We start from the raw sequence: 23,463 nt of genomic DNA, 5'->3' as shown, positions 1-23,463 counted from the left end.
CTTTGCAGGTTCACACTCCTATCGGTTAGTCGAGATTTAAACACAGGGAATATCTATCACAAGAAAGGATCGCTAATGATACTACTGCTAGGTCACCTACCTGCTTGGCCGGGGATCACCCAAAGTGGTGAGCTCAGCTGCTCTCCGTCTTCGACTCGGGCGTTTGAGTTTATACGGGCACGGCTTGAGGATTGTGACAACAACCATCAAAGTTGCAAGGCCTCGTCATCAGAGCTACCTACTCGGATGATTGATGTTGGTATTGGTGGGTCAGCAGGCGCCGACTATGTACGGCTTGTGGAAAGTTCATCACTACCTCGGTCTCCTCGTGTCACCTACGTAGCACTTAGCTATTGTTGGGGCCTAGGACAGAGTGTGACGACGGTATCGACCAACTACGAAGCTATGAAACAAGGCATCCATATATCCGAGCTCCCACCCACCATACGAGACGCCATCACAGTTACTAGAAACATGGGCGAGCGCTATCTGTGGATTGATGCCCTGTGCATTATTCAAGATTCATCAACCGACTGGGAGCTCGAATCTGCTCGAATGGCGTCGGTCTACCAAAACGCATATATTACCGTTGCTGCGGGAACTGCTGCTGCTGCGTCAGAGGGCTTTCTTGAGTTAAGACAGCACCTGGCGGCGAGGTCTACGAATGCGTACCAAGCTGAATGGGAAGCCGGTATCAACTCGGATGACCGGTCATCACAGCCGCAGAAGACCATCCTTGCCGCTCGCGTGATACCCTACAGCACATTCCACAGCATGTTCATGGTCGCTGATGGATTGCCCTTGAACACGCGCGGGTGGACAATGCAAGAGAAGATACTATCGAGAAGAGTCATAACCTACACCACGCACGAGCTTCAATGGACATGCCAGTCACTGAGCACCTGCGAGTGCGGCTACTTGTTGGACTCCAGTGAGCGCGGCGATACTATCACAGTCAACCCAACTTTAAATCGCCGTGAAGCTTCTTACGAATGGGCCAAGATCGTCAAAAAATACAGCAGCCGGTCTTTAACCTACCTCCAAGACAAGCTCCCCGCCATCTCCGGAGTAGCGCATTCATTTCAGAGTATACTCCAGTCACCCTACCTCGGCGGTCACTGGGTGAACAATCTCCCCGAAGAGCTAGCATGGAAAGCCTACCCGCCGCATGTGCATTCATCTGACACCGTCTTAGACGACGACAGTGACACTGCATCGCAACCGCAATACATAGCCCCTACATTCTGTTGGCCGTCGATAAGAAAGGGGTCTGTGGAGTGTGTTTATCTCCAGCAGCAATCCCGCACATGGAGACCATGCAGCACCGTTCAAGGTTTTCACTCTGAGGTCCTAGGTGAAAATCCTCTAGGTCGGATTAACAACGGCGCGTGGATTTCTCTTCGCGGTCATCTCGTAAAGGCACAGTTAACCATCAAGCGCTTCCCCGGTTTCTATACCGTGGAGCAGGTAGTCTTGCCCAATGGGGGGAAAGCACACATGTTCGCGGACACGTTCTTGGAAGAGTTTGATGCAACAGTTTTGAGCGAGAGCGAGAGCAAAAACGGGGAAATGACGACGACGACGACGGATCGATCGATCCGTCGCTCACACATATCACTACCCGGGCCCAAGTCCGAAAAGGGTCTCGATTGCCCTGTCTACCTTTTTCTTTTGGGGTATTGGACTGAGCAGGCCAAGGGCAGTAGTAATAACGCTGACGGCGCGGAAGTTCAAGAGCCTGAGCCGGAGAGAAAGCCAGAGCCGAATTTTGCGTTTCTTGTGTTGGGGCATTCTCCTAACCAGCTGGGGAAATATGAAAGAATAGGGTTTGGAATGTCTTTTGCGCAAATTGAGGGGGCCTCGAAGCTTGAAGATGGAGAATTGGATAGAGGGGAGACGTTGAAGGGGTTATTTGGGGGGGATCGGAGGATTGTTACTATAGTGTGATTTCCTATGTATCTGCGTCGAGGGGACACATGGTAGTAGATGTTCTTTAAAGAGCCGGAAGATATCTCCGAGACTCTCCGAAATATGTAAAGAAACTACCCTCGGAGGTCGCTCTCCTCCATGCCTTTCTTTGAAGGGCTTCTCTCAGCTCATCATCTCCATTAGGCCAGAATCGAAAAGAGGATAGGAAAACTGACGAAAGAAAGAAAAGAATGAAATCTCGGAGCATCACTACCAAACGTAGTTAGATGTCTGTCTTCCTTCGGATATGATTGGTCCACTAATCCACTTACACACCCCGAGCCGAACGAGACCCCCTACCCTCGGTCCCTCGCAAAACCTCGGGCCCCCACGATTCTACTGCGCGAATCCACCGGGGCCCGGGGCCCGCCCTGGGTTTCGGTCGACACTCAGTGCAGTCCCCAATCCCATTATTTTTTGCGATCGTTCGTTTGTGTAAATAAGTAAGTCGGGAAGTTCCATCTCCATCTCCATTTCACGGCAGGGACTAGGCGAGCTAGGGTCGAACGGAGTTTTGTCCGCTCAAGGCTGCTCCTCCTTTTATCAACCTGTCCCCCTGTGTCATGGGCCTTGTTCACCGTAGCTCATCGAACGTCAAACGCGCGGTCATCTTGCAAAACTTACGATTTTTGAGAAGGTTATTTACTTCTCTACCCATCCCATTTTGTATTCAGTCAGGTCGTTTTCTAGAACATGGGGAAGCGAAGTGGTGCTGTGCACCTCGGCTCGGCTCGGCACTTCGCTGAATGTGGGCTGAATGCACAGTTTCGCCGATAGCCCAATATGTACGGTACCGAACAGGGTCAGATACCGATCCGATGGACTGGGACCGGCATTGGGACGGACTACTGCATGTAAATGCCGAAGGGGACGCAGTGAAGAAGAGACGGTGCAGTGGTTTCTATTTCTGCTTCTGTTGTATTCTTATCGTAGCCTTTTCTCTCTTGCTTTTTTCTTGGTTTCTTGGTTTCTTCATGGTGATGACTTTGCTGGCAACAACTGCTTCCGATGGTGTGGTTGGTTGGTTGTTTCGTGTTGGTTGGCAGTTGGTCTACGTTCTTTCCGTTTTAGTATGTGTGTTGAGGTACGAAAGGAATGGGAAGAACACTGCTCTACTTCTATATCAACGTCGTCGATAAATACTCTGATTTACGCAACATCCGACGATATAGCCGTCTATATGGTCTCCAATACCACTCTAACAAACACCCGTCGATCACCTGCAACTTTGGGAATGACACCCACACGAGAGCAGATCTTCAAATCTTCAAAGCGTGCAAGGTCAACCGAAATCGAAATCGAAATCTGTTGATCGAATCTGCAAACTCCGAGAAAATCTGGGGGATTGTCATTGCCTGTAGTGTACCTGTCAGCTCTCCCGCAGCCCGCAGCACGCTGCACTTTGTTGATCCTTCGTGATCCTATCTCGCATGTCTCACTCTCGCGGGTCTGCTTATACAGTACACAGTACCTGGTCGTGCTCGGTTACGCGAGTGTTCCCCGTCCTTTTTTTTCTTCTGTTTTTTCTTTCTGTTTTTTTTTTTCTTCCTCTTACGTCCCTCCCTCTACGCGTGTGTACTGTAAGTAACCTTGGTGGAGAGAGGAAGGAAGGAAGGAAGGAAGGAAGGAAGCAGACAAGGCATTATAAAAGCTCGTCAGGATGACATCTAGGAGGGAAACGCAACTCCCTCATCAAACAACGTACGTTTGTACAGACGGAAGGTTTACTAACGATTCCTTCCAGATACGCTCCAAGAATTCATCAAAAATTCGACCTGCAACAATGTGCTATCTGGATGGTTTTCTCTACACCGGTTTGATTGTTTGGTGTTATTCAGCGTTCAGCTTCGTCTTCATCTTCAACAAAACTACCTAGAGCTGCTAGAGGTACCTGCCGAGTCGGTGCATCACCTCCGGAATTACCTACCCACTTCACCCACTTCACCACCACTGAGGCCCCGTGTAATTGTCATGTCCCGTTCGGTTCGGTTCGGTTCGGTTTCCTCTTTGCACACATAACCGGAAACGGCCAGTGACAGTGGACAGTTTTACTGGCGGAATGCCCCCATTCTGATTCACAGACTGGATCCACCGTAACAAACGACAGAACAGCCTCGCCGTAAGCCCGCCGCGGGGCCGTGCACGAGCGGGACCCGCCCCGTACACTACACTTGCAGGCTGCAGCAAGGAAATCCACCCAGCTGAGGATTTGGCGAGTTCGACGAATGAGTCTAGACAAAATTACGGTGTTGCATTGCTAATGGAGTGACTGAAGGTGTGGGGAATGGGAATTACTTCCGCAGTAAAACGGTAAAAGACGTCTCGAGGAACTGAAGTTCTCGTCATCTGAATGGATTGAAAAAGGACTGGGAAAAGGGATTGAGCCAAATCTAGGTGAAAAGAAATTTCGTTGATGACGGCGGGAGATGATCCATGATTAATGCCCGAAAGAGGATGGGTTATGGGCTATGGGCTATGGGTGTTGGGTGTTGGAGGATGATATCGATGAGTGGTGGGACGATCGATAATCGATGATGAGTGTTGTTCATGGGTAAGGGGACTACCACATATCTCTCTCTTCTCGAACGGCCTCTCCGCAGCAATTCGAATCTTACGCATTGGCGTACATGGGGCTTAATGATCCTTCATTACGAAAAAGCGATATGCTTCCCATTGCTCCTGTTGGTTGTACAGTATTGAACTTCTTTTGTTGGTTGACTGCTTGTTGTCGTACATAGCTGGAATAGGTTTAGACATTCGAAGCTTGGCAAGGGGTGATTGACACAAAAATCGTACGTTTGGACATTGGACATTTGAACATGGCACTTGAGGGTCTGTTTAGAAGGTTTTTTTGGAAACTTCCAAGGCTACCCTCGGGAGAAAATGAGATTTCAGGTACCGTCCCTAGCGTACATTGCTTGTTATTTTGTCGGTGAGCTACACCGTAAATGTAAGTGCCATCATGGGTATGGCATCCGCTGTTATTGAGACCTCGTTTGATCCCAAAAATATCGTACGGTTCGAACATTCGATCACGGCAATTTGAGATTGGAAAGGAACGCTTTTAGAACCCCTTCCAATCCTACGCTGGAAAAAAAAGCCGAGGTTTCCAAGTACCATGGCGTGGCGTGGTATTGTCGGTGAGCCAAGTAAGGGCCATCGATCATGGGTATCGTATCCGTTGTTCAGAAGAGGTTGACGCAAAAATCGTACGTTCAAAAGCCGTTGAAACGGCAGTTGACTTGCTGGGGAAGATTCTTAGGGGATTCCAATCCCAAATGAGAAAAAGGCCGAGGTTTCAAGGACCGCCCGTGGCGTAGTGTTCTCGTCTTGTCCCCGTGAGCTTAGTGTCACCATGGGTATCGTATCCGAGTGTTGTTCAGACAATGAAGGGGCGTTGATGGGGCTTGGGATGGTGATCGGAAAGAGACCTTGAAGATGTCAATAGTTAAATAGAAAACGGATCTAAAGGGGTAAAACTTGGCTTTGGGGTAGATGGATATTCATTATTGACAATGTTGACAAGAAGGAAAAGAGGTATCACTGGTTCTGGTCTAATGTACACTTCTCTAATCGTCGCAAAGCGTTCATGCTCATTGATTCCCCCCGGGCATCGCTCGTTCGGTTATCCAGAAAAACCCCCCAAAATATGTTGTAAACGTTCCGGAGACATTGTAACGTCTAGAATCGTCCTCGTATCGTTCTTGCTTCTTCGAAAATTTGTAGCTTTCTGTTGTTGTATTCGCTTGTTGTTGTTGAACCACCAAAAGAAAAATAACCCATGTCCTATTCTCGCGTAATTACCACTTCGGTCTTCTTCGTGATACCGCTCTCCAGAATAAACTCGGTGCTGTTGTTGGCGCCCTTGCTCGCATGGCCTTCGATGCTTCCGCCGTCCATGTCGTTCATGCTCTCCAACTTCTCGCATCCCTTGCTCTTGCCCGTCCTCCACGTCTGCAGGGCGTAGCGGGACCCGATCTCGGTCGGATATCCTGTTCCACGGGTTCGGCTTCCGGTGCCGCCTGCTCTCGATCGCTCGTTGAAGTACTTGATTAAGGGCGCAAGAGTCGGGACGTTCGTGACGATAATACCGAGATTGTTCTCGACGGTCGACCAAAGGATTAAAGGAGCAGAGTCGATTGGATTCGCGAGGCGCTTGACGGTCTGGATGCGGATAATCTGGATGATGGTGATGAAGAGGCCGAGTCCGAACATTCCAAGTAGGACGACCTTTTTCCGCGTCTGGATTTGGGATTGGAGAAGAACTGGGAATGGGAGAAGCATACTGTACAAGGGCCCATGGGTCAGCGCGTGATGAGAGATCGAGAATTCGGACATGCAACTTACGAGATGACATCGAAAATGATAGTTAGCGACGCCATGCTAGTATAGAACGGCACTCCTTTAAGACATGTGCCCGGGATGCTTGAGTCCCATTGTCGTGCCACGGGTTGGCAAAGGTTAAGCTGAACCAGCAAGAACGATAGATGAAACAGGAGGCAGGAGATAATGACGCCGACGGTAGTGTACCGGTACATGCCCTTGGGGATAAAACGAAGGTATGAGGTGAGCAAGGCGAGCTTGAAGCCGAAAATACTCGAGATGTAACTGTGTCCAAGGTCAGTGTCTCTGAGACGTCAGATATAGGCCGGAAGCAAGGGGTTGAACTAACAAAGGGGCGCCGATATATTGAAGCTGCGAGCCGGAGTGTTAGTTACCCAGTTTTCCGTCCAATGTTAACAACCGCAGGCACTTACAATATTGAAATTGTACAGATTTTGCTCTGGAAAATTATCCATATGTACCAATCCTAAGCCCCATTTCGTTTCTGTATTCACCCGTTAGAACGAAACACGAGAAATCTTGGTGGTTTTTGAATTTCACTTACGAACGATTGACACGACCGCGAAACCAGCCGCCGCGATCCATGTCAGGATGATAACCCAGTCATCGAACCCGATGGCCTTGAGCATAATTGCTCGCACATAGGTTCGCAGACACACAGTGATTAAGGAAAGAATGGTAAGGGCGATGGCAACGCTCGTGATTTGATGGCCTATCGTAGGCGCATCGGGATCTGTGGTGTTGTATGTCCAACCCATCTTGGCAGGACGACGGGGGTTCACGACAACGCCGCACCGGAAACCGGGAGCGAGATGTGGACCAGAAAGCGAGGAGAGCAGGATTATATATCGAATGCTGCTCTGTGCGCGCGTGGCCGAATGCACGTAACCAGGCTTTTTAGTGAGGGTGGAGAAGGTGTCGCTCCCGTCTAGCGAGATCTGATGGCGATCACCGTGGTTTTGCTCCTCCGAACTGAGACTGATGACCGGAAGGGTGGGCGAGGATCAACCACCTCAAAGGTCCTGCCGTGAATATACAATTCTGGATTTCTTTTCGGAATGTAAACACGGTGATCATGTAAGTGGGCAGTGTCACTACATAAGAGATTTGGCCTTCATCACCAATCCACCACCAAAATCTCTTGAAGCTCAGTGTTCCCAGTCTGAGCTCCCTATTCTACCTAGGGCAGGCCAGGGGTCGGTCCGTCGAACAGGTCCAGTAGAGGCAGGTCTTAGTTGCTGACAAGATGAGCGAGTGAGGGAAGGGTACTCTGGGCCGACTTGAGATCGGAGAGGGTCTACATGTAACATCACATGCAGAAACTCCAGGTTGAAGCGAAGGAACAGCGCGGGGGCGGAACAGCCTTGTACCAGCATGTCGCTTGTCTTGCAGGGGATGATAATGGCTAACGTTAAGGACCCGTACGGGAGGTCCGTTTTCAGGCTGCTGTGCAGGAGCTGGCGTCAGCTTGGCTGCAGCGGAGATGGACAGGAGAGTCCAGCAGAAGAAGATTGACCTTCCGTATGGCGTAATACCGTAGCCTGCACGTGGTGTAGTGTACGAGACGGGCTTGGTGGTGGGTTTGGTATATGAGAAACCCGCTTGGATGATAACTTGGGTGCTTGCGCTCCGGTTCCTGATGATCTGTAGGGTAAGACAAGACAGTAGCGAAAATGAAGGACGAACTCGTTCCGGCACGTAGGTAGCCCGGATGGTTCCAAAGCTATGGCCTAGAATAGCGGGGTAGGTGAACAGTCAAACTGCCTTTGGTCAAGGTAGCTGTCCTATTATGTAGCGCATGTGATGCCACGGGGCCTTCGGGATCCATTATAGTAGCCAAGCACGGGTTCTTTTGGCTAGAAACTCCGGCGAGGGATGAACTGCAACGCCTCTTGCCATTTGTGCTATTTGACCTGGATCTTCCTTGTTGGAGTGCAGACTGCTATCTGCTCAGCCAAGTCAGATCCGACCAAGTTGAAACGAACCTTCAAGGTCCTTTGCAATGCATGAACCGTTTACGAACTGGATCACCTGAGTCATTTGTCTGTTTCCGTCCCACTCTCGGCCCTGTTGAGCTGATTATAAGATGTGAAGGGCCATGTTTTCAAGACCTAATAACCACATGAATGATGTAGATGCAGAAGCTAAAGCGAGAAACACACAGGTTGTGCGAAAAGAAATACGCTGTAGTGCAAAATGAGAGAAAATAAGGAGGAGTCTCGACGCCACAGTTATCGTAGTGTAGATCGCAAATGTCATGGCCCATGGCCTTCTTCGGGGTTCTCACAGACACTTCATGATTGTTGATGAATCCAAAGAATGAGGAATTGAAATCGAGGGACGGGTCAGAAAGCGGCCGAGGCTATTCCATGAAGAGCTAGTAGCTTATCTACGCCCATGATGGGATGCCGGAGCGATTTTCCTACCCAAGACTTAAGACCATGCCGTGACCCACACCATGGGATATTAAGTGCCGCAGGCCAATGCAAGGTAAAGAGGACGGGAGGACCTGCGATGGAGGAACACTTGGAAAAAGTCTTCACTGAAAGTCTCCCACTCGGGGTCCACGTCATGAGCTAGACCTTTTTCAAGAAGTCGACCCGAGGATGAAGAGGAGGTGAAGGAGAGTAGAAGAAAAAACAGGAAGAGGACACGGCGTAGTAATGTATGTCTCAGTCGGCGACCATGAACGGAATGGAAGCCGCCAGCAGATTGACCAAGTTATGGCGTAGAAGGATCGAAAGAAAAGGCCGAAGAAGGAATCTGCCGTGAGACACTTGTAGGCAATTTCAGCTATCGCTTAGGGTAATGCAATCATCCAGGTCACCGTGACACTGCAATGCGACGCTGCTCAGGGGCAGTTTCACAAAGGGTAACAGCACTAACAGTCTGGCAGTGTGGTAGCCGTAGAGGTCCTCAGTCTTCAAGTGCCGATGGGTAGCTGGTTAGGGGACCCGGGGATTTGTCCGGCAAGACAGGAAGGCCGCCGGTGCCAAGGGGATCGTTGGGTTGTGTGTCGGATCGTCTGTGCTCCGGGGAGCAAGTTCGGCCAAGTTGCGCTCCCCTTTCTTGATGCTTGTTTTCCCCATGTGTTGTATCGGTTGGGCAGCAGATGAGACCTGAATCTGCTGGAGATTGGAGGGTAGTGTAGTTCGAATGTCGCCAACGTTGTGTCCTCAATACGCCAACCTATCGGCAGCTACCGAAGGGCAGAATGTTCATTCGCCGTCCACCACGCACCAACATGGGACACGATATGCTTTATAATTCTTTGGTGCGCTGGTGACTTTTGTCGTTTGTCCCGTTGTGGTCGAGATCGTCGGCGTTGACTTGGGCTGCTGGTGGTCTCTCTCCTTTCTCGTCGAGCGATGTGCAAGATGCCTTCTGTGTTCGGCAACCTCGGTCTTTGGTCCTCCTCAGGCCTTGCCTCAAACAGCTAGCAGTGAAAAACACGATGTTGGGGGGACGGAAATCCGAAATGATGGGAGTTCTGAAGCGATGGGCAATCTCCCTATCAGCGGTGAGAAAGCCCTGGACCTGTGGACCGGTATCTTTCGCAAGGGGGCTTTTGTGGAGGTTGTTCCGGGGCTACTGGTAGGTAGTACCCGGCAGGGAAGACGGTGGGGGACGGGGTGAAGCCGGGGCTCCACCTCGGTGTTGCTTGGGGATTTCCTGCGGACATTTGCGGACGCAGCCCCTGACGGCGACAGCTCTACTTGTACGGCCTCACAGCAGTGGCGGCGGAGGCGGCGGCAATGGCCGGTTCGTGAAGAAGAAAAAAAATGTATTAGTGTTGGTCTGCGCCCAATGGTGGAATGGGGAGTTTTCATCGTGTTCTTCTTCTCTTTTACTACCTTGTCTTGGTTATATTTTTGTCGACATGTCGTTGCAATCGGGGAGTTGAGGCTCAACGGCAGTTGTTCATCGGCACCGTGGTATGTGCTGGTTCGGGTTGCACCGAAACGCCATCCCAAGCATTTGGTGGTTTTTTGCGCTTTGACGGTGCAGTGCTGGAAAAGCAATGATGGCGCACGCCCCGCGTCACCCTATCGCTTGCCGCGGCCAGGAATGGCTGGCCATTGGCTCAGCATCGCAAAGTGATTTGGCTTTCGCTTGAATTCGGCTGAAATAAATGGGAAAGCCGAGGAGAGAACGCAAGCGCTCAGCTGGTAAAAACGCGGAGCAGAGCGCGGGGTCAACAGGGTTTTGCGCTGAAGGAAAACCACCGTTTCTTTGTCAACAACACTGTGTCAGCTGCGAACAATCAACAAGGTAACGAGCAGTTGTCGATCGCCTATCGATCGGATGAAAAATAAATGCGATGAAAGAGTGCAAGGGCAGTATTATGGCCTCAGGGTCAGATGAAGAGAAGACATGTTTTCGGATCGAACAGAGAAAGCATAGATGAATCTTTCAGTCTTTTCTTGCAGGGCATGCATGAGCCCGTTTTAAAATGTGGGGCACCTAAAAGGCGCGATACTGCAGGTAACATCGTGCTGCAGGTACATGAATTTCCCGACAGGAGCAACTGCACCACACTGCACTGTTCATCCCCTCCTCGGGTTTTTCTCGCTTTCCACAACTTGAACACTGTTGTGGGTGAGACAGTTTGGCAAGAACACTCAGCCAAACACCGACGCCGGTGCCAACGCCTGAAAGTCAAAGCCGAGGTGAAGATGCCCCGCTAGTCTCGACATGTCATCGACTGCATCCCAATCAACCACACTGCTTCCGTCTACGCTTCAGATTCCTTCAGTCCTCCCCGGGAGGCTAAGATGCTTCCAAGTAACGCCATAGAATACAGTATCATGGAGTATCATGGTTCACAGTCTGAGACTGGAGTGTCAGCCAAGGCTTCCATTCCTACCTCTTCCCGACCAAGCGGCCGACTCGCAGCCGACATTGCCCCATTCATTGCCCACAGCTTCGGAGAGTCTCTAGCCCAATGTCAAGTGGAAGCTGTCCGCAAACTGCCGTCAGGCCCACCTCCGCTGTAGTGTAGTTTACTATGTATGTACGTACGCTACCCAGATACCCCCATCCTTGGTCATCCACTTCATCATCTCGACTACTGAAGGCCTCATTTTCAACAATGACTTTAAGACCGCTGTCCTAGACACTACTCAGGCCATATGATGTTGGATATGGATATCGGCACGGATACCACCGCTCGACGTATGCACACCATCCTAGCAACCGAATATCAACGGCTGGTCGCCACTGACCGCCGTCCCTGTAGATGAGGATGAGCATCGTCCCGAGAGACGGATGCTGGCAACCCTCTTCAAACGATCCGATCCCCAGGTTTTGCCATGCTCAACCTGCCAGCCTGGGAAAATTCTGATTTGCAGAGACAGACACCTTGATGAGCATCTTGATTCTTGATAACAAAACGTCCACGGAAAAAGGATCATCAGACTGAGTGCTCCAGCAGCCGGTCTGCATCTATTCTCCGCCGTGTCCGCAACTGAGAGCCACTTCTCACGAGGTTAACCATGTCGCGCGTGGCTGGCACGATAACCTAAAAACCGACCCCAACATGAATTTGTAAGGCACTCTGCACCGAAGAAGAAAGCACTTCGTCTTGGCCTTGGGTATGGTGGGACCGTGGAATAATGGTGCCATGCCCCCATCTTGGGCCCAGCCAGAGGGGTCACCTTGGGCCCTCTAGCTGCATAAGCAGGGGACCCTACGAGTCCCTGAAGGGTCTCGCCTGCGTTTCTCTCCTCCAGGGTGGGTTCGGGAGAGCAGTCTTCGCGTGGCAGACCACGCCAGCGCCGGGGCATGGAATCATACTTGAACAAAGCATGTCGGCTGCCACCATGAATACATCATCGCCAAGGTAGTCGTTCTTGGAGATCTTCAACCTCCTCTCCCCACGCTCCCTCGACCTCGTCAGAACTTCAGCAGAAGCGTTCAGGTCGCCGCTCACTTTCGAGCCTCGCTTCTCAGTCCAGCCAATACCTCCTAGACGTCTCCAGAGAAACCATCACCATGAAGGTTTCGACTCTTCTCTCTTCCGGCCTTTTCTCCGTCGGTGCCCTGGCCACCGCCATTGGCTCGACTTGCAAATGCTTCCCCGGCGATGCTTGCTGGCCTTCGACACAGGAATGGAACAAGCTCAACGAGACCGTCTTTGGCAGACTGATCGCTACCGTGCCCCTCGCTGAGGCATGCCATGGCGACAAGTACGACAGCGCAAAGTGCTCCAGCCTCCAGTCTTCGTGGCAGACTCCCGATACTCAGTGAGTTCTTTTTCTCTTACTCTTCGTGTCTTATCTTTCCCTCTGCGTGTAAGCTGTCATGATCTTTTGGCGGTGATCATCATGTTATCCCTTGCGTGGTTTACATGCGAGACCCCTGGGCCCTTGCTCCTTCCTGTTTGGCAATTTTTGCATTGTCACATACCCAATTCGCAGGCATGTAATGTCGATCACTAACTAACCATGTCCCCCACACAAGCATGGTTGACTCGGCTTCTATCATGGCCCCATTCTTTGCCAACCAGAGCTGCGACCCCTTCACTTCTAAGGACAAGCCCTGCACCCTGGGCAACTACGTGAGGTACGCCGTCGATGTCCGGACGGCTGCCGATGTGGCCGCCGCCGTCAACTTTGCCCACAATCACAACATCCGCTTCGTCATCCGCAACACCGGCCATGACTACCTTGGCCGTTCCACCGGTGCCGGTGCCCTCTCTGTCTGGACCCATAACTTGAAGGAGATTGACTTCAAGACCTGGAATGACAAGTACTACTCTGGTCCTGCCGTCAAGCTTGGTGCCGGTATCCAGGGTTATGAGGTTCTCGCTGCGGGCAAGCCCAAGGGTCAGGTCGTCGTTGGCGGCGAGTGCCCTACTGTCGGTATCTCTGGTGGCTATACTCAGGGTGGTGGTCACTCGGCTCTCAGCACCAGCTTCGGTCTGTCTGCTGACAACACCCTTGAATGGGAGGTCGTCACTGCTGATGGCCGTTTCGTCAAGGCTTCTCGCACCCAGAACACTGACCTCTACTGGGCTCTCTCCGGTGGTGGCGCCGGTAACTATGGTGTCGTTATCAGCATGACCATCAAGACCTTCCCCGATGCTAAGGTTGGTGGCGCTACCCTCTCCTTCTTCTCTGCTGAGAACCCTACCGAGAAGTTCTATGCTGCCATCGATGCTTTCCACTCTGCCCTCCCCGATATGGTTGCCGCCGGTACCATGGTTGTCTACTATTTCACCAGCACCTTCTTTATGATCTCCCCCATGACTGCCTACGGCAAATCCGAGGAGGAGGTTAAGGACATCATGGCTCCCTACCTCAAGACTCTTGATACCATGGGCATCAAGTACACTGCCGGCTACACCGAGACGGAGACCTACTATGACCACTACGACAAGTACTTCGGCCCTCTCCCCACCGGCAACATCCAGGTCGGCATTGCCCAGTACGGCGGCCGTCTCATCCCCGTCGACACCGTCAAGAACAACGCCACTGCCTTCGCCAAGACCGCCCGCTTCATCGCCGAGTCCGGCGTCACCTTCATCGGTGTCGGTACCGATGTCTCCAAGTTTGGCCAGAACGATCAGAACGCCGTCCTTCCAGCCTGGCGCAAGGCCCTCGTGCACGCCACCCTTACCACTCCTTGGTCGTTCGAGCCCCAAGACTGGGACAAGATGCTGGAGAACCAGCACCTCATGACCGATGTCATCATGCCCGCCATTGAGGAGGCCACCCCGGGCTCCGGCGCCTACATGAACGAGGCAAACTTCCAGCAGCCCGACTTCCAGCACCAGTTCTTCGGCAGCAAGTACAGCAACCTTACGTGCATCAAGGAGAAGTACGACCCCAAGAACTTCTTCTACGCCACTGCCGCTGTCGGTAGCGAGGCCTGGACCATTGCCAACGATGGTCGCATGTGCAAGTCTGCTTAAATCATCAAATTAAGCAGTGTCGTTTGTTGAGCGGTTTGGAAACCTGATGTTATTAGCCTTGGTTATGTTTATTAGAACCTAATTCCTTAGTCTTTATTTTTTCTTCCCACCTCCCTTTTTGCTTACCTACTACTACCCATGTGTTAATGGCCTGTTTTGTCACCGCCATGTCGTTTGGGTAAACGAAAGGGGGTGTTGAGGAGGGGGGAGAAACAATGTTGTGATGTTTTGTAAGGGTTAATGGTTGATGAGAAGAGAAGAAGCTACTAGGCTTCGTTACCTACCTACACTATGGTGCGCACGCTCGCTACGACGAACACATCATGTCCGTATGTCATTTTCTTGTATATAATTTTCTTGAGAGGAAGCGAATATCGAGTACGTGCCCTGGTTCAACAATTGGTCTTCCGTCTTAAGCCCCATGTTCTGCGGGCCAGCGAGATTTGTGTTGCTCGCAATTCAAGTGTAACCATTCGAAAATCTAGTGAGGAAAGCACATGATGCCCATCGTGGTTGCATGTTTGGTACGATTGTTAAGGAAAGAAGCTTCCAAAAGAACTGAAGGGAACACAGCTTGGCTGATGCCGTCATCCAAGTCGATGATGCGATATACCGATACCCCACACGTCTCATGCTATCGTACCCCGCACTAGTCACATATTGGAGAAACCTGCACCTTCCCTCCTCGGCTGTTACTGCATTAACAGTATCACTTCCACAATTGCCGAAGCTTCGGTGTCCACCAATCACCGACACGGCGATATCAACAACTGCAAGTGTAGTTGTATTTCTAAGCACACTTTAGACCGAGCTCCCCTCATCGGCTTTTGAAAAAGACATATGAACCCCACGGAGCGGCTTCATATCTCAAATTCATACTAAACCGTCCGAATACCCAGTCAAGCAACAAAGACAGAAAACATCAGACACAATGGCGTCCCAGAACTCAGACATCCACCTCTACACTGCCCAGACTCCCAATGGCATCAAGATCTCTATTCTTCTTGAGGAGCTTGGTGTTCCTTATAAGGTACTTACTATATGAACTTGCAAAGTGTTGCCGATGAACCAATTCATACATCTCACTACGCTCTTCACCTCTCTTTTCAGATCCTCTTCACCTCCTCACCCTTTCTTCACTCTCTCTTTATTCTCTCTTTACTCTCTCTTCATCTCTCTTTTCAAACCTCACTAACACTCCTCCCAGGTAACCGCAATCGACATCTCCAAAGACGTCCAGAAAGAGCCCTGGTTCCTTGAAATCAACCCCAACGGCCGCATTCCCGCTCTGACCGACAAGCTCGAGGACGGCACGCCCATCTCCCTGTTCGAGTCGGGAGCCATCATGCAGTACTTGGTCGAACGCTACGACAAGGATCAAAAGGTCTCGTACCCGCAGGGCAGCAAGGAGTACTACCAGACCCAGAGCTGGCTGTTCTGGCAGATGGGCGGTTTGGGTCCCATGCAGGGGCAGGCTAACCACTTCACTCGGTACGCGCCGGAGAAGATCCAGTATGGCATCGATCGGTACCAGAACGAGACGAGGAGGCTGTACAGGGTTATGGATGGGCAGTTGAAGAAGAACGGGACGGGCTATCTTGTGGGCGATAGGCCGACTATTGCGGATTTCTCGTGCTGGGGGTGGGTTGCTGCTCATGGTAAGTCTTATTCTCTTCTCTGCCTTGTTGCTTGGGTGTATCACATGTTACGGGTGTCACGATTGCTAAAAACTATGGTATCTTGCAGGCTGGTGCGGCATCAAGGACTTCGAGGCCCAGTTCCCCAACCTCAACGCCTGGCTCAACAGACTCCTCGAACGCCCCGGCGTCGAAAAGGGCAGACATGTGCCCAGCAAGCACTCGGCGCTGGAGAACAACAAGTTGAGCGAGGAGGAGCTCGAGGCCAAGTCGGCGGCTTCTAGGGCGTGGGTCCAGAAGGGCATGGCTGAGGATGCGAAGAAGTAAGTTTGGGGAAAGCAGAAAGCAAATGATGGGAAACGAGCTATGAGTTGTGCATCAGATAGCGAGACAGGCAATGAATGTCGAAACTGACGAGTTCTTTTCTGTGAGAAAGGTTTCGGTCCAAGGTTTAGGTTTGACATGGCGAGTTAGGTGGCTCGAGGTGGTAAGTGGTTACTGGTGAGCTGGTGGGCGATTGCTAGTAGCACCTGGGCCTCCTCCATGATGGTGTTTGGTGATTTGGACTACACTGAGATGTGACTGCCACGATTAATGCCCTGCGCGCTTGCGGCCTCATATCTCGAGTTAGCGGAATATCAGTCAGTAAATTGAATGAGCATTAAATGATCGAAATTCTGTTATAAGATGAAGACAGTTGAAAGTTGAGACGGAAGATGTTCAATTATAGCAGTCACGTGTAGCCAATAACAGCGAACATGGCAATGGTGAAGGCCTGGAACGTCTAAAGGCCAGCGCGCCTGTGCGTTCCGTGCTTGCACCTACCCTGCTCGCTTACCTAAGGCAAATGCGGGATCTGGCCCCACTTGCCTTTTGCTTTGCCTCCCGTCTGCGCGTCGGTCGCAACCAGCCAACCAGTCTTTTGCACCCAACCAAAACCACATCACATCGCCAAACCGCTTTGTGTGGTCTTTCTGTCATTGTATTCCTCGACACAGAACGACCTCATTACCGTCAAAATGTCGTGGAGAAACCAAGGAATCACGGGTTCCAATAACATCCCGCTGGGAAGCAGGCGTCGCTTCCCTGGCGATGAAGGGGAAGAGATGGATGGCGCTCGCAGCGTAACACCAACGGCCCCATCATCTGTCACCAACGGCGACAGAGACAGAGAGAGAGACAACGGCCCCGTTTACAGCAATGATCGCGACGTCAAGCGCGGCCGCAGCCCCGAACGGTCCGAGGATGGTCCCAAGCGCCGCAAGAAGCGCAACCGTTGGGGTGAAGCGACTGAGAACAAGGCCGCCGGATTGATGGGCCTTCCTACCGCCATCGTCGCCAACATGACAAGCGAACAATTGGAGGCCTACACCTTGCATCTTCGCATCGAGGAAATCACCCAGAAGCTCAAGATTGACGACGTTGTTCCCGCTGATGGAGACAGGTATGTTGGGCATATTCATCCTTGTTTGTCTCTGTAACTCTCGACTAACCTCTTGTGTTCTTCTGTCCAGATCGCCCTCTCCTGCTCCCCAGTACGACAACCATGGTCGTCGTGTCAACACCCGCGAATACCGTTACCGCAAGAAGCTCGAGGATGAGCGCCACAAGCTCATCGAGAAGGCGATGAAGACGATCCCTAACTATCACCCGCCCTCGGACTATCGTAGACCTACAAAGACCCAGGAGAAGGTCTACGTCCCGGTTAACGACTACCCAGAGATTAACTTCAGTATGATAACTAACCCTCCAAACTCCCTTCTAACTCCTAACCTTCCCCCTCCCCCATTGGTATTTTGCCAGGCATGAAGCCGCGCTTTTAGACAGTTGCCTTCGTGCCTTGCAAGTTGCTTATGTTGAAAACTTCTAACCCGAACAACAAATGCTTCCATGATAACAATACTAACACTTAGCTCTTCCTTGTTCAAGTTGGCTTGCTTATCGGTCCTCGTGGCAATACACTCAAGAAGATGGAAACAGAATCTGGCGCCAAGATTGCCATTCGTGGAAAGGGCTCCGTGAAGGAGGGCAAGGGCCGTTCTGACGCTGCCCACTCCAGCAACCAGGAAGAGGACCTGCACTGTCTCATCATGGCAGATACCGAAGAGAAGGTTAACAAAGCCAAAAAGCTGATTCACAATATTATTGAGACAGTACGTTGTCCCCCCATCCCGTTTCCGCCTTTGGCGTTCATGCAACCGCTAACTCTTGCTATAGGCTGCTTCGATCCCTGAAGGCCAGAACGAGCTCAAGCGTAACCAGCTCCGTGAGCTTGCTGCCCTCAACGGTACCCTGCGTGATGATGAGAACCAAGCCTGCCAGAACTGCGGCCAAATCGGTCATCGTAAATATGATTGCCCCGAGAAGCAGAACTACACTGCCAACATTATCTGCCGTGTCTGCGGTAACGCCGGCCATATGGCTAGGGATTGTCCTGACAGGCAGAGGGGTGCAAGCTGGAGAAACGATGGTCCCGGTGCTCCCCGTACCGCTGGTCGTATTGGTAGCAGTGGTGGCGGCGATGCCGTGGACCGCGAGTACGAGGTATGCTTTCTCCCTTTTCGACTTTCTCTTAAGAGCAGCTTACTGACATGTACCAGCAACTCATGCAAGAACTCGGCGGTACCGGTGCTGCTCCTGCTCGTATCGAAGCTGGCCCTGGCTCTTTCAGCAATGGTGGTGCTGGCGGTGGCGGCGGCGGCAGCGGCGATGCCAAGCCCTGGCAACGCGGACCTACTGGCGGCCCTGCTCCCTGGCGTACTCGCAACTCGGATCGGGATCACGAAGGTGGCCCCGGTGGCCCTGGTGGCCCTCCCAGCGGACCCTCTGGTGGCCCCGCTCCTTGGGCTCGTGACCGTGGCGAGCGCAGACATGATGATCGCGATCGCGATAGAGGAGATAGCTACTACGGCGGTGATCGCAGGCATGACGACTACGGCAGAGGCCCCTCGGGTGGTGGTGGCGGCGGCGGCCCTGCCCCTTGGCATCAACCTCCCCCTGGAGCCCCGTCTGCCCCAGCGATTCCCGCAGCTCCGGCCTATCCTGGTGCTTATGGTGGTTATCCCGGCTATGGTGCTCCTCCCGGTATGGGCGCTGCCCCGCCTCCCGGATTGCCTCCTCCGCCTCCTGGAGCTCCTCCCGGCCTGTCTGGACCGCTTAACGCCCTCATCCAGCAATATGCCAACGCGGCTCCTCCCCCGCCCCCTCCGGCAGCTGAGGCACCCCCTCCGCCTCCCATGGACCTCCCTCCTCCCCCTCCCGGCGCTTGAAGGGCACTGAGTAAAAACTAATTAGATGCATGCTTGCTGGGCCGGAGAAAAGTCGAAAAATGGAATGGTGTACTGACTGACAGGGTATTCACTTGATTAACAAGGTTTCACTCACACGATGTCAGCACTGCCACTAGCATGAATTAACTTACCCCGACATGGTTGAGCAGAGTTTGCCAGGCTTTCAATTTCAGTTGCTGTTGGAGACAGCAAGAACTAACTGTACACGAACAAAGTAGTAGATTGAGGTCCAGGTTTCTTTAGATATATCGCAGAGGAAAAAAAAACATGATTTTCAGTTTAGACATGAGGCACATGAAAGCTTTGGATAGTAACAGCCGTACGACATAGTCACTTGAAATGATATTTTCGAAAGCAATTTACTGATGAAGTTGCGATTCTTACCATTCTGTCAAGTAAAGGTAGTGAATCCTGTAGCTACCCACTCTGTCTCAGGAGTCGGGATTCCCCTGATTCCAGCCATACTGCTTTGCTTCTCTTTCCTCCTGTCCTCTTCCTTTCTCTGGAGAATGGTTTTTCTGCATTTATTAACCTCTCCAATCTCCATCCGCCAGTCACGACACTGCGCTAACGAACGGCACATTATGGTATCGATCCATTTCGTTATTTAAACTTAGGTAGTCGGTTATTGATCTTCCTACTGTATTCCATATCATTGACCACCTCATCCTCCGATGCTTACCTAGACCAAGCCCTATCATATCCTACCGCTAAATTATATTTTTGGTCTTCCGTAAGTGATCCTTCCCAAACGACCAACCCGGCCGGCTTTGTAACGATAACAAGGTACCATCCCCGTACTCATGCATGATCTAATTCCAAAAGGTATGTAGGTATGTGCGTAGAACGCACTCAAGGTTAGGTTAGGTTAACACAACTGTCGATGAAGTATGCACTATCCACGGGGGTTGGGTCCCTCCTTGCTGTTCTCAGTCCTTGTGGTATGGTATGATCCAGTCCGGCTTTGCATACCTTCGATATCAATGAACCATCGATCGCTGTACCTTGAGCCAAAGAGCCTCTCTCTATAGCAAGTGGTGTCGGCTCATGCCGCGCCTGTTCCTGTTTCTGAAGCCGCTGCTGCATCGCGGGCCGCGGGTTTTCGAAGATGTTCTGGGCGTAAGTAAAGGGGGTTGGCTTGGCTGAGCTGAGCTGGTGAAATAATTGTTGGGGCTCGAAGGCGACGGGCGGCGGGCGGGTTACGGACTTCGAGATGATTCGACCTGAAGGGCGATCTGATCTGTCTCATCCCCCTCATCCATGCATGGCTTTCAGTTTGTATTTCTTTCCTTCTTTCCAACTCATATATTTCCGTCGTTCGTAAGTCTTCCTTAGTTTAATCCTGCATAGGCCTAACCGGATGTCCACCATCGACAATCATGACCTGCTCAATCCTCTTGCTGACGTCCTCACCGTACTCGACCCGCTTCCACGTGTTGATGCGGCCCTCGTTCATATCGAAGTCGAAGACGCGGATCTTGCGGTGGAAGCCTCCGTAGCCGGCATAGCCGCCGAAACCGGCCGCGCCGGCGTAGCACATCCACAGGGCGGGCTTGCCGTCTTCTTTGAAGTCTACGGCGCAGTATTCGTTTACGTGGTCGCTAGGAGACAATGCACGTTAGTAACCTAATGGTGAATTGTATATAGTTTGACTGGGATGGATGGATGGAAAGCTTACTGTCCACAAGAAACCATCACAACGCCCTCCTCCACCAAAGCATCGTGAAAGCCCGAGTTAAAAGCCGGCGCCGTGGTCGGCTCCTTCCACGGGCTCACCAGCGTCAGGTTGCGTCCATTCTGGTACTCCGGCAGCGGGATATGAATGAAGGCAACATCCATGTGCACGTGCGTGTACTCGCGGTGCTTTTTCTTGAGCCCCTGCGCCGTGCTCCGGAACCACTCGATCTGGTTGGGCTTGATCCAGTCGTAGCCCGGATACTTGCGCTCGTTGGGCGAGTACGCGTGCGTGTCGAGCAGGTACACTGTCAGGGCCGAGTGGCTGGACGAGCCGCGCCCCAGCACCTCGATGAAGTAATTACCAACACCGTCGATGCTCTCGGGCCCGGCATGGGACAGAGAATAGGGCAGGGTCTCGATCAGGTCCATCTGCGCGGCCCGCGACATGGACCCTTCGTCGTCGTGGTTGCCGAAGATGGAGACATAGGGGATCTTGTGCTTGATGAGGATTTGGGCGTATTTGAAGATGGCCTAGAGACATGTATGTTAGCCGCAATTTTCCTCCCAAGTATTATGACGTTCACTTCATATCCTTACCGTCTGCGTATCAGGCGCCGTCTCGCCATTCACCTGATCACCGCTCAACACCACCAAATCCGGCTTCTCCTCCTCCAAAATCTTGGTCACAAAGTCCAGCGTCCTGGGATCCGCCTCGCACTTCTGGCCCTCCGGCAACGCATCACGACACGCTCCCACGCCAGTACTCAAATGCAAATCCGCCAGCTGCACAATCTTGAACTTGCCATTATCCCGTATCCTCAACACCGGCTTCACAGGCGGGGGTTGCTCCGCGCCCCTCCGCACCGTCAGATGGGCCGAGGGCACGCTACGCCCGACCTCCAGCAGCATCGGGGTGCCCGTCATGCTCCACCCCTCCCTAGCCTCCACGGCATCATCGCCAAACAGCACGTCGATCCCCGTCACCGCATTCTTGGAGTCGCTCGCCCCCTTCTTGGACGACCGCTTCACCCACAGGCCAGCCGGCCTGGACTCCCACTTCTCGTTCTTGTTATCCACGCCCTTGGCAGCCGCCTTCTCCGCATCGGCCACGCTAGGGTCCAGGCGGCCGACGGTCACGTCCACAACCACTTTATCGCCCTCCTTCAGCTCCTCCTCGCGCTTGCGGCTGATGTGGAGGTAGGCATGGGAGAATAAGGTTTTTCCCAGGTGAAGGTCCTTGTCGATGCGGTGCCAGACGGCAGTGTCGAGGTCGCAGCTCGAAAAGGGATTGTAAGATGTGCATGTAGTGACGGTGATGTCGGTGATGACGAGCCCCGCGTGATGGGTGGGCAGATATTCATGGATGGCGTTGGGGAGAACCCGGAAGTTGCGGTCGAGGAAGAAGATGAGGAGGAAGGTGATGACGGCGGCGGTGGATATTTGGATGATGTTGCGGACCTATGTAACAGAAGGGTTAGTCTTGGTTGGTTTTGGTTGGTGATCTTTTAGACAGCTTCAAGTTTCGTAGCTACCACACAGCATTTGTAGGGCAAGATAAACGAGTAGAGAGAGAGATAGAGACGACCTACAATTCGTCGCGTCATCTTGAACTGGACTTTTGTACTCTGTATTTCTGGCCTCTCTGGACCTGCTAGAATATCTCTCTTTCTAACCAACAATCGTCTTACTACCTCGTCCGTTGTCGAGTATAATAGAGAGCTTCGGCGGCACCCCTGTGGCTACTACCACTACTACTGCTGCTGAACGAAAGGAGGAGTCTGCCCTGCTGCTTCGGCTCTATGCCCATCTTATAGCATGCCGCAACTCGGTCGGTATGTCGGACACCACTCGAAGACGGAAGTTCGAACTAACTCCTTGCCAAGGTTTTGGGTGTGAAGTCGAGAAGCTAGCTATCCCAGTATGGTAATCTCGATTCGCGAAGGGTTGTGGTGCGTACGTGACCGTGGTAGGCTCGTCAGTGTCCGTCTGCGTGGGGTCGGGTTGTCGTCGAGTGTCCGGTACGGCAGACTAGGCAGGTCTCGATTTTCGATGTTTGGTGATGGGTCGGGTGGTTGCCGACGGGATCAACGGGAGTCGTTCGGTGGGTTTTGTGGTATTCGGGTGCGGCACGGGGAACTCTCGTCTGATTTGTGTATCTATCCAAGAACAAGTATGTTCGCCAAGGAGTCGAGTCGCCACTGACACTGCAACTGAACGAAACTGATGAAGCAGCAAAAAATGTCCGGGGGAAAGTCAGCTTCGGGCGCCCCGAATGAACATTTGGGGGAGATGCCTGCCCGCGGCCGCTGTAAGAAAGTGGAATCCGGGGAAATTTACCCAACAAGGTCACCCACGTCGGCAGGGTCGGCCGAGCCCCGCCAAGAACAAGCACGGGGCCCCTGAGATCAACCTCAATGGCTATTGTTAGGGAGCCCGATATCTGCGGGTGCAATCACTAACAGCCATGTAAAGAATTGTTCTCGAATCTTGAAATGAAATATTCCCCTATCACGGAGCTTAGTTGCCGACTCTGTGATGCCCTGCCTTTCACTTAACTGTTCAGTATTTCACCTTTCACTCGAAAACTTCATTACCAAGGGCAAGGTAAATGCATCCAAATGCACATGCACGA

The 23,463-nt window shown here is 52.1% G+C and overlaps 6 protein-coding genes across 6 annotated transcripts; 4 read left to right on the top strand and 2 right to left on the bottom strand.

Annotated features, from left to right (window-relative positions):
• Positions 1 to 75: 75 nt before the first annotated feature.
• SMAC4_04480 (uncharacterized protein) lies at positions 76 to 2,105 on the top strand (the record flags this gene model as incomplete). Its single annotated transcript, XM_003343773.3, has 1 exon — positions 76 to 2,105. The coding sequence occupies one exon, from the start codon at positions 76 to 78 to the stop codon at positions 1,945 to 1,947; it is 1,872 nt and encodes a 623-aa protein (XP_003343821.3). The 3' UTR covers positions 1,948 to 2,105.
• Positions 2,106 to 5,441: 3,336 nt separating this feature from the next.
• Positions 5,442 to 8,252, bottom strand: SMAC4_04479 (uncharacterized protein). Its single transcript, XM_024655544.2, has 5 exons — positions 6,857 to 8,252; positions 6,726 to 6,796; positions 6,641 to 6,663; positions 6,316 to 6,576; positions 5,442 to 6,253 (listed from the first exon to the last, which is right to left on the bottom strand). Exons 1-5 carry the CDS (start codon positions 7,068 to 7,070, stop codon positions 5,755 to 5,757), a joined length of 1,068 nt encoding a protein of 355 aa, XP_024511420.1. The 5' UTR covers positions 7,071 to 8,252; the 3' UTR covers positions 5,442 to 5,754.
• A 4,054-nt stretch (positions 8,253 to 12,306) lies between these two features.
• Positions 12,307 to 14,867, top strand: SMAC4_04478 (uncharacterized protein; the record flags this gene model as incomplete). Its single annotated transcript, XM_003343771.2, has 2 exons — positions 12,307 to 12,557; positions 12,775 to 14,867. The coding sequence occupies 2 exons, from the start codon at positions 12,307 to 12,309 to the stop codon at positions 14,225 to 14,227; spliced, it is 1,704 nt and encodes a 567-aa protein (XP_003343819.1). The 3' UTR covers positions 14,228 to 14,867.
• Positions 14,868 to 15,033: 166 nt separating this feature from the next.
• SMAC4_04477 (uncharacterized protein) lies at positions 15,034 to 16,538 on the top strand. The gene is made up of 3 exons (XM_003343770.2): positions 15,034 to 15,257; positions 15,435 to 15,885; positions 15,974 to 16,538. The coding sequence occupies exons 1-3, from the start codon at positions 15,159 to 15,161 to the stop codon at positions 16,189 to 16,191; spliced, it is 768 nt and encodes a 255-aa protein (XP_003343818.1). The 5' UTR covers positions 15,034 to 15,158; the 3' UTR covers positions 16,192 to 16,538.
• Positions 16,539 to 16,783: 245 nt separating this feature from the next.
• Positions 16,784 to 19,425, top strand: SMAC4_04476 (uncharacterized protein). The gene is made up of 5 exons (XM_003343769.2): positions 16,784 to 17,308; positions 17,379 to 17,596; positions 17,794 to 18,017; positions 18,082 to 18,408; positions 18,465 to 19,425. Exons 1-5 carry the CDS (start codon positions 16,884 to 16,886, stop codon positions 19,131 to 19,133), a joined length of 1,863 nt encoding a protein of 620 aa, XP_003343817.1. The 5' UTR covers positions 16,784 to 16,883; the 3' UTR covers positions 19,134 to 19,425.
• A 314-nt stretch (positions 19,426 to 19,739) lies between these two features.
• On the bottom strand, positions 19,740 to 23,272 carry SMAC4_04475 (uncharacterized protein). Its single transcript, XM_003343768.2, has 4 exons — positions 22,421 to 23,272; positions 21,429 to 22,289; positions 20,833 to 21,362; positions 19,740 to 20,755 (listed from the first exon to the last, which is right to left on the bottom strand). The coding sequence occupies exons 1-4, from the start codon at positions 22,433 to 22,435 to the stop codon at positions 20,491 to 20,493; spliced, it is 1,671 nt and encodes a 556-aa protein (XP_003343816.1). The 5' UTR covers positions 22,436 to 23,272; the 3' UTR covers positions 19,740 to 20,490.
• Positions 23,273 to 23,463: the final 191 nt, after the last annotated feature.

The sequence above is a fragment of the Sordaria macrospora genome, chromosome 2, assembly GCF_033870435.1.
Source record: "Sordaria macrospora chromosome 2, complete sequence".
Taxonomy (NCBI): Eukaryota; Fungi; Ascomycota; class Sordariomycetes; order Sordariales; family Sordariaceae; genus Sordaria; species Sordaria macrospora.
This window is presented reverse-complemented; position numbering and strand designations above follow the sequence as displayed.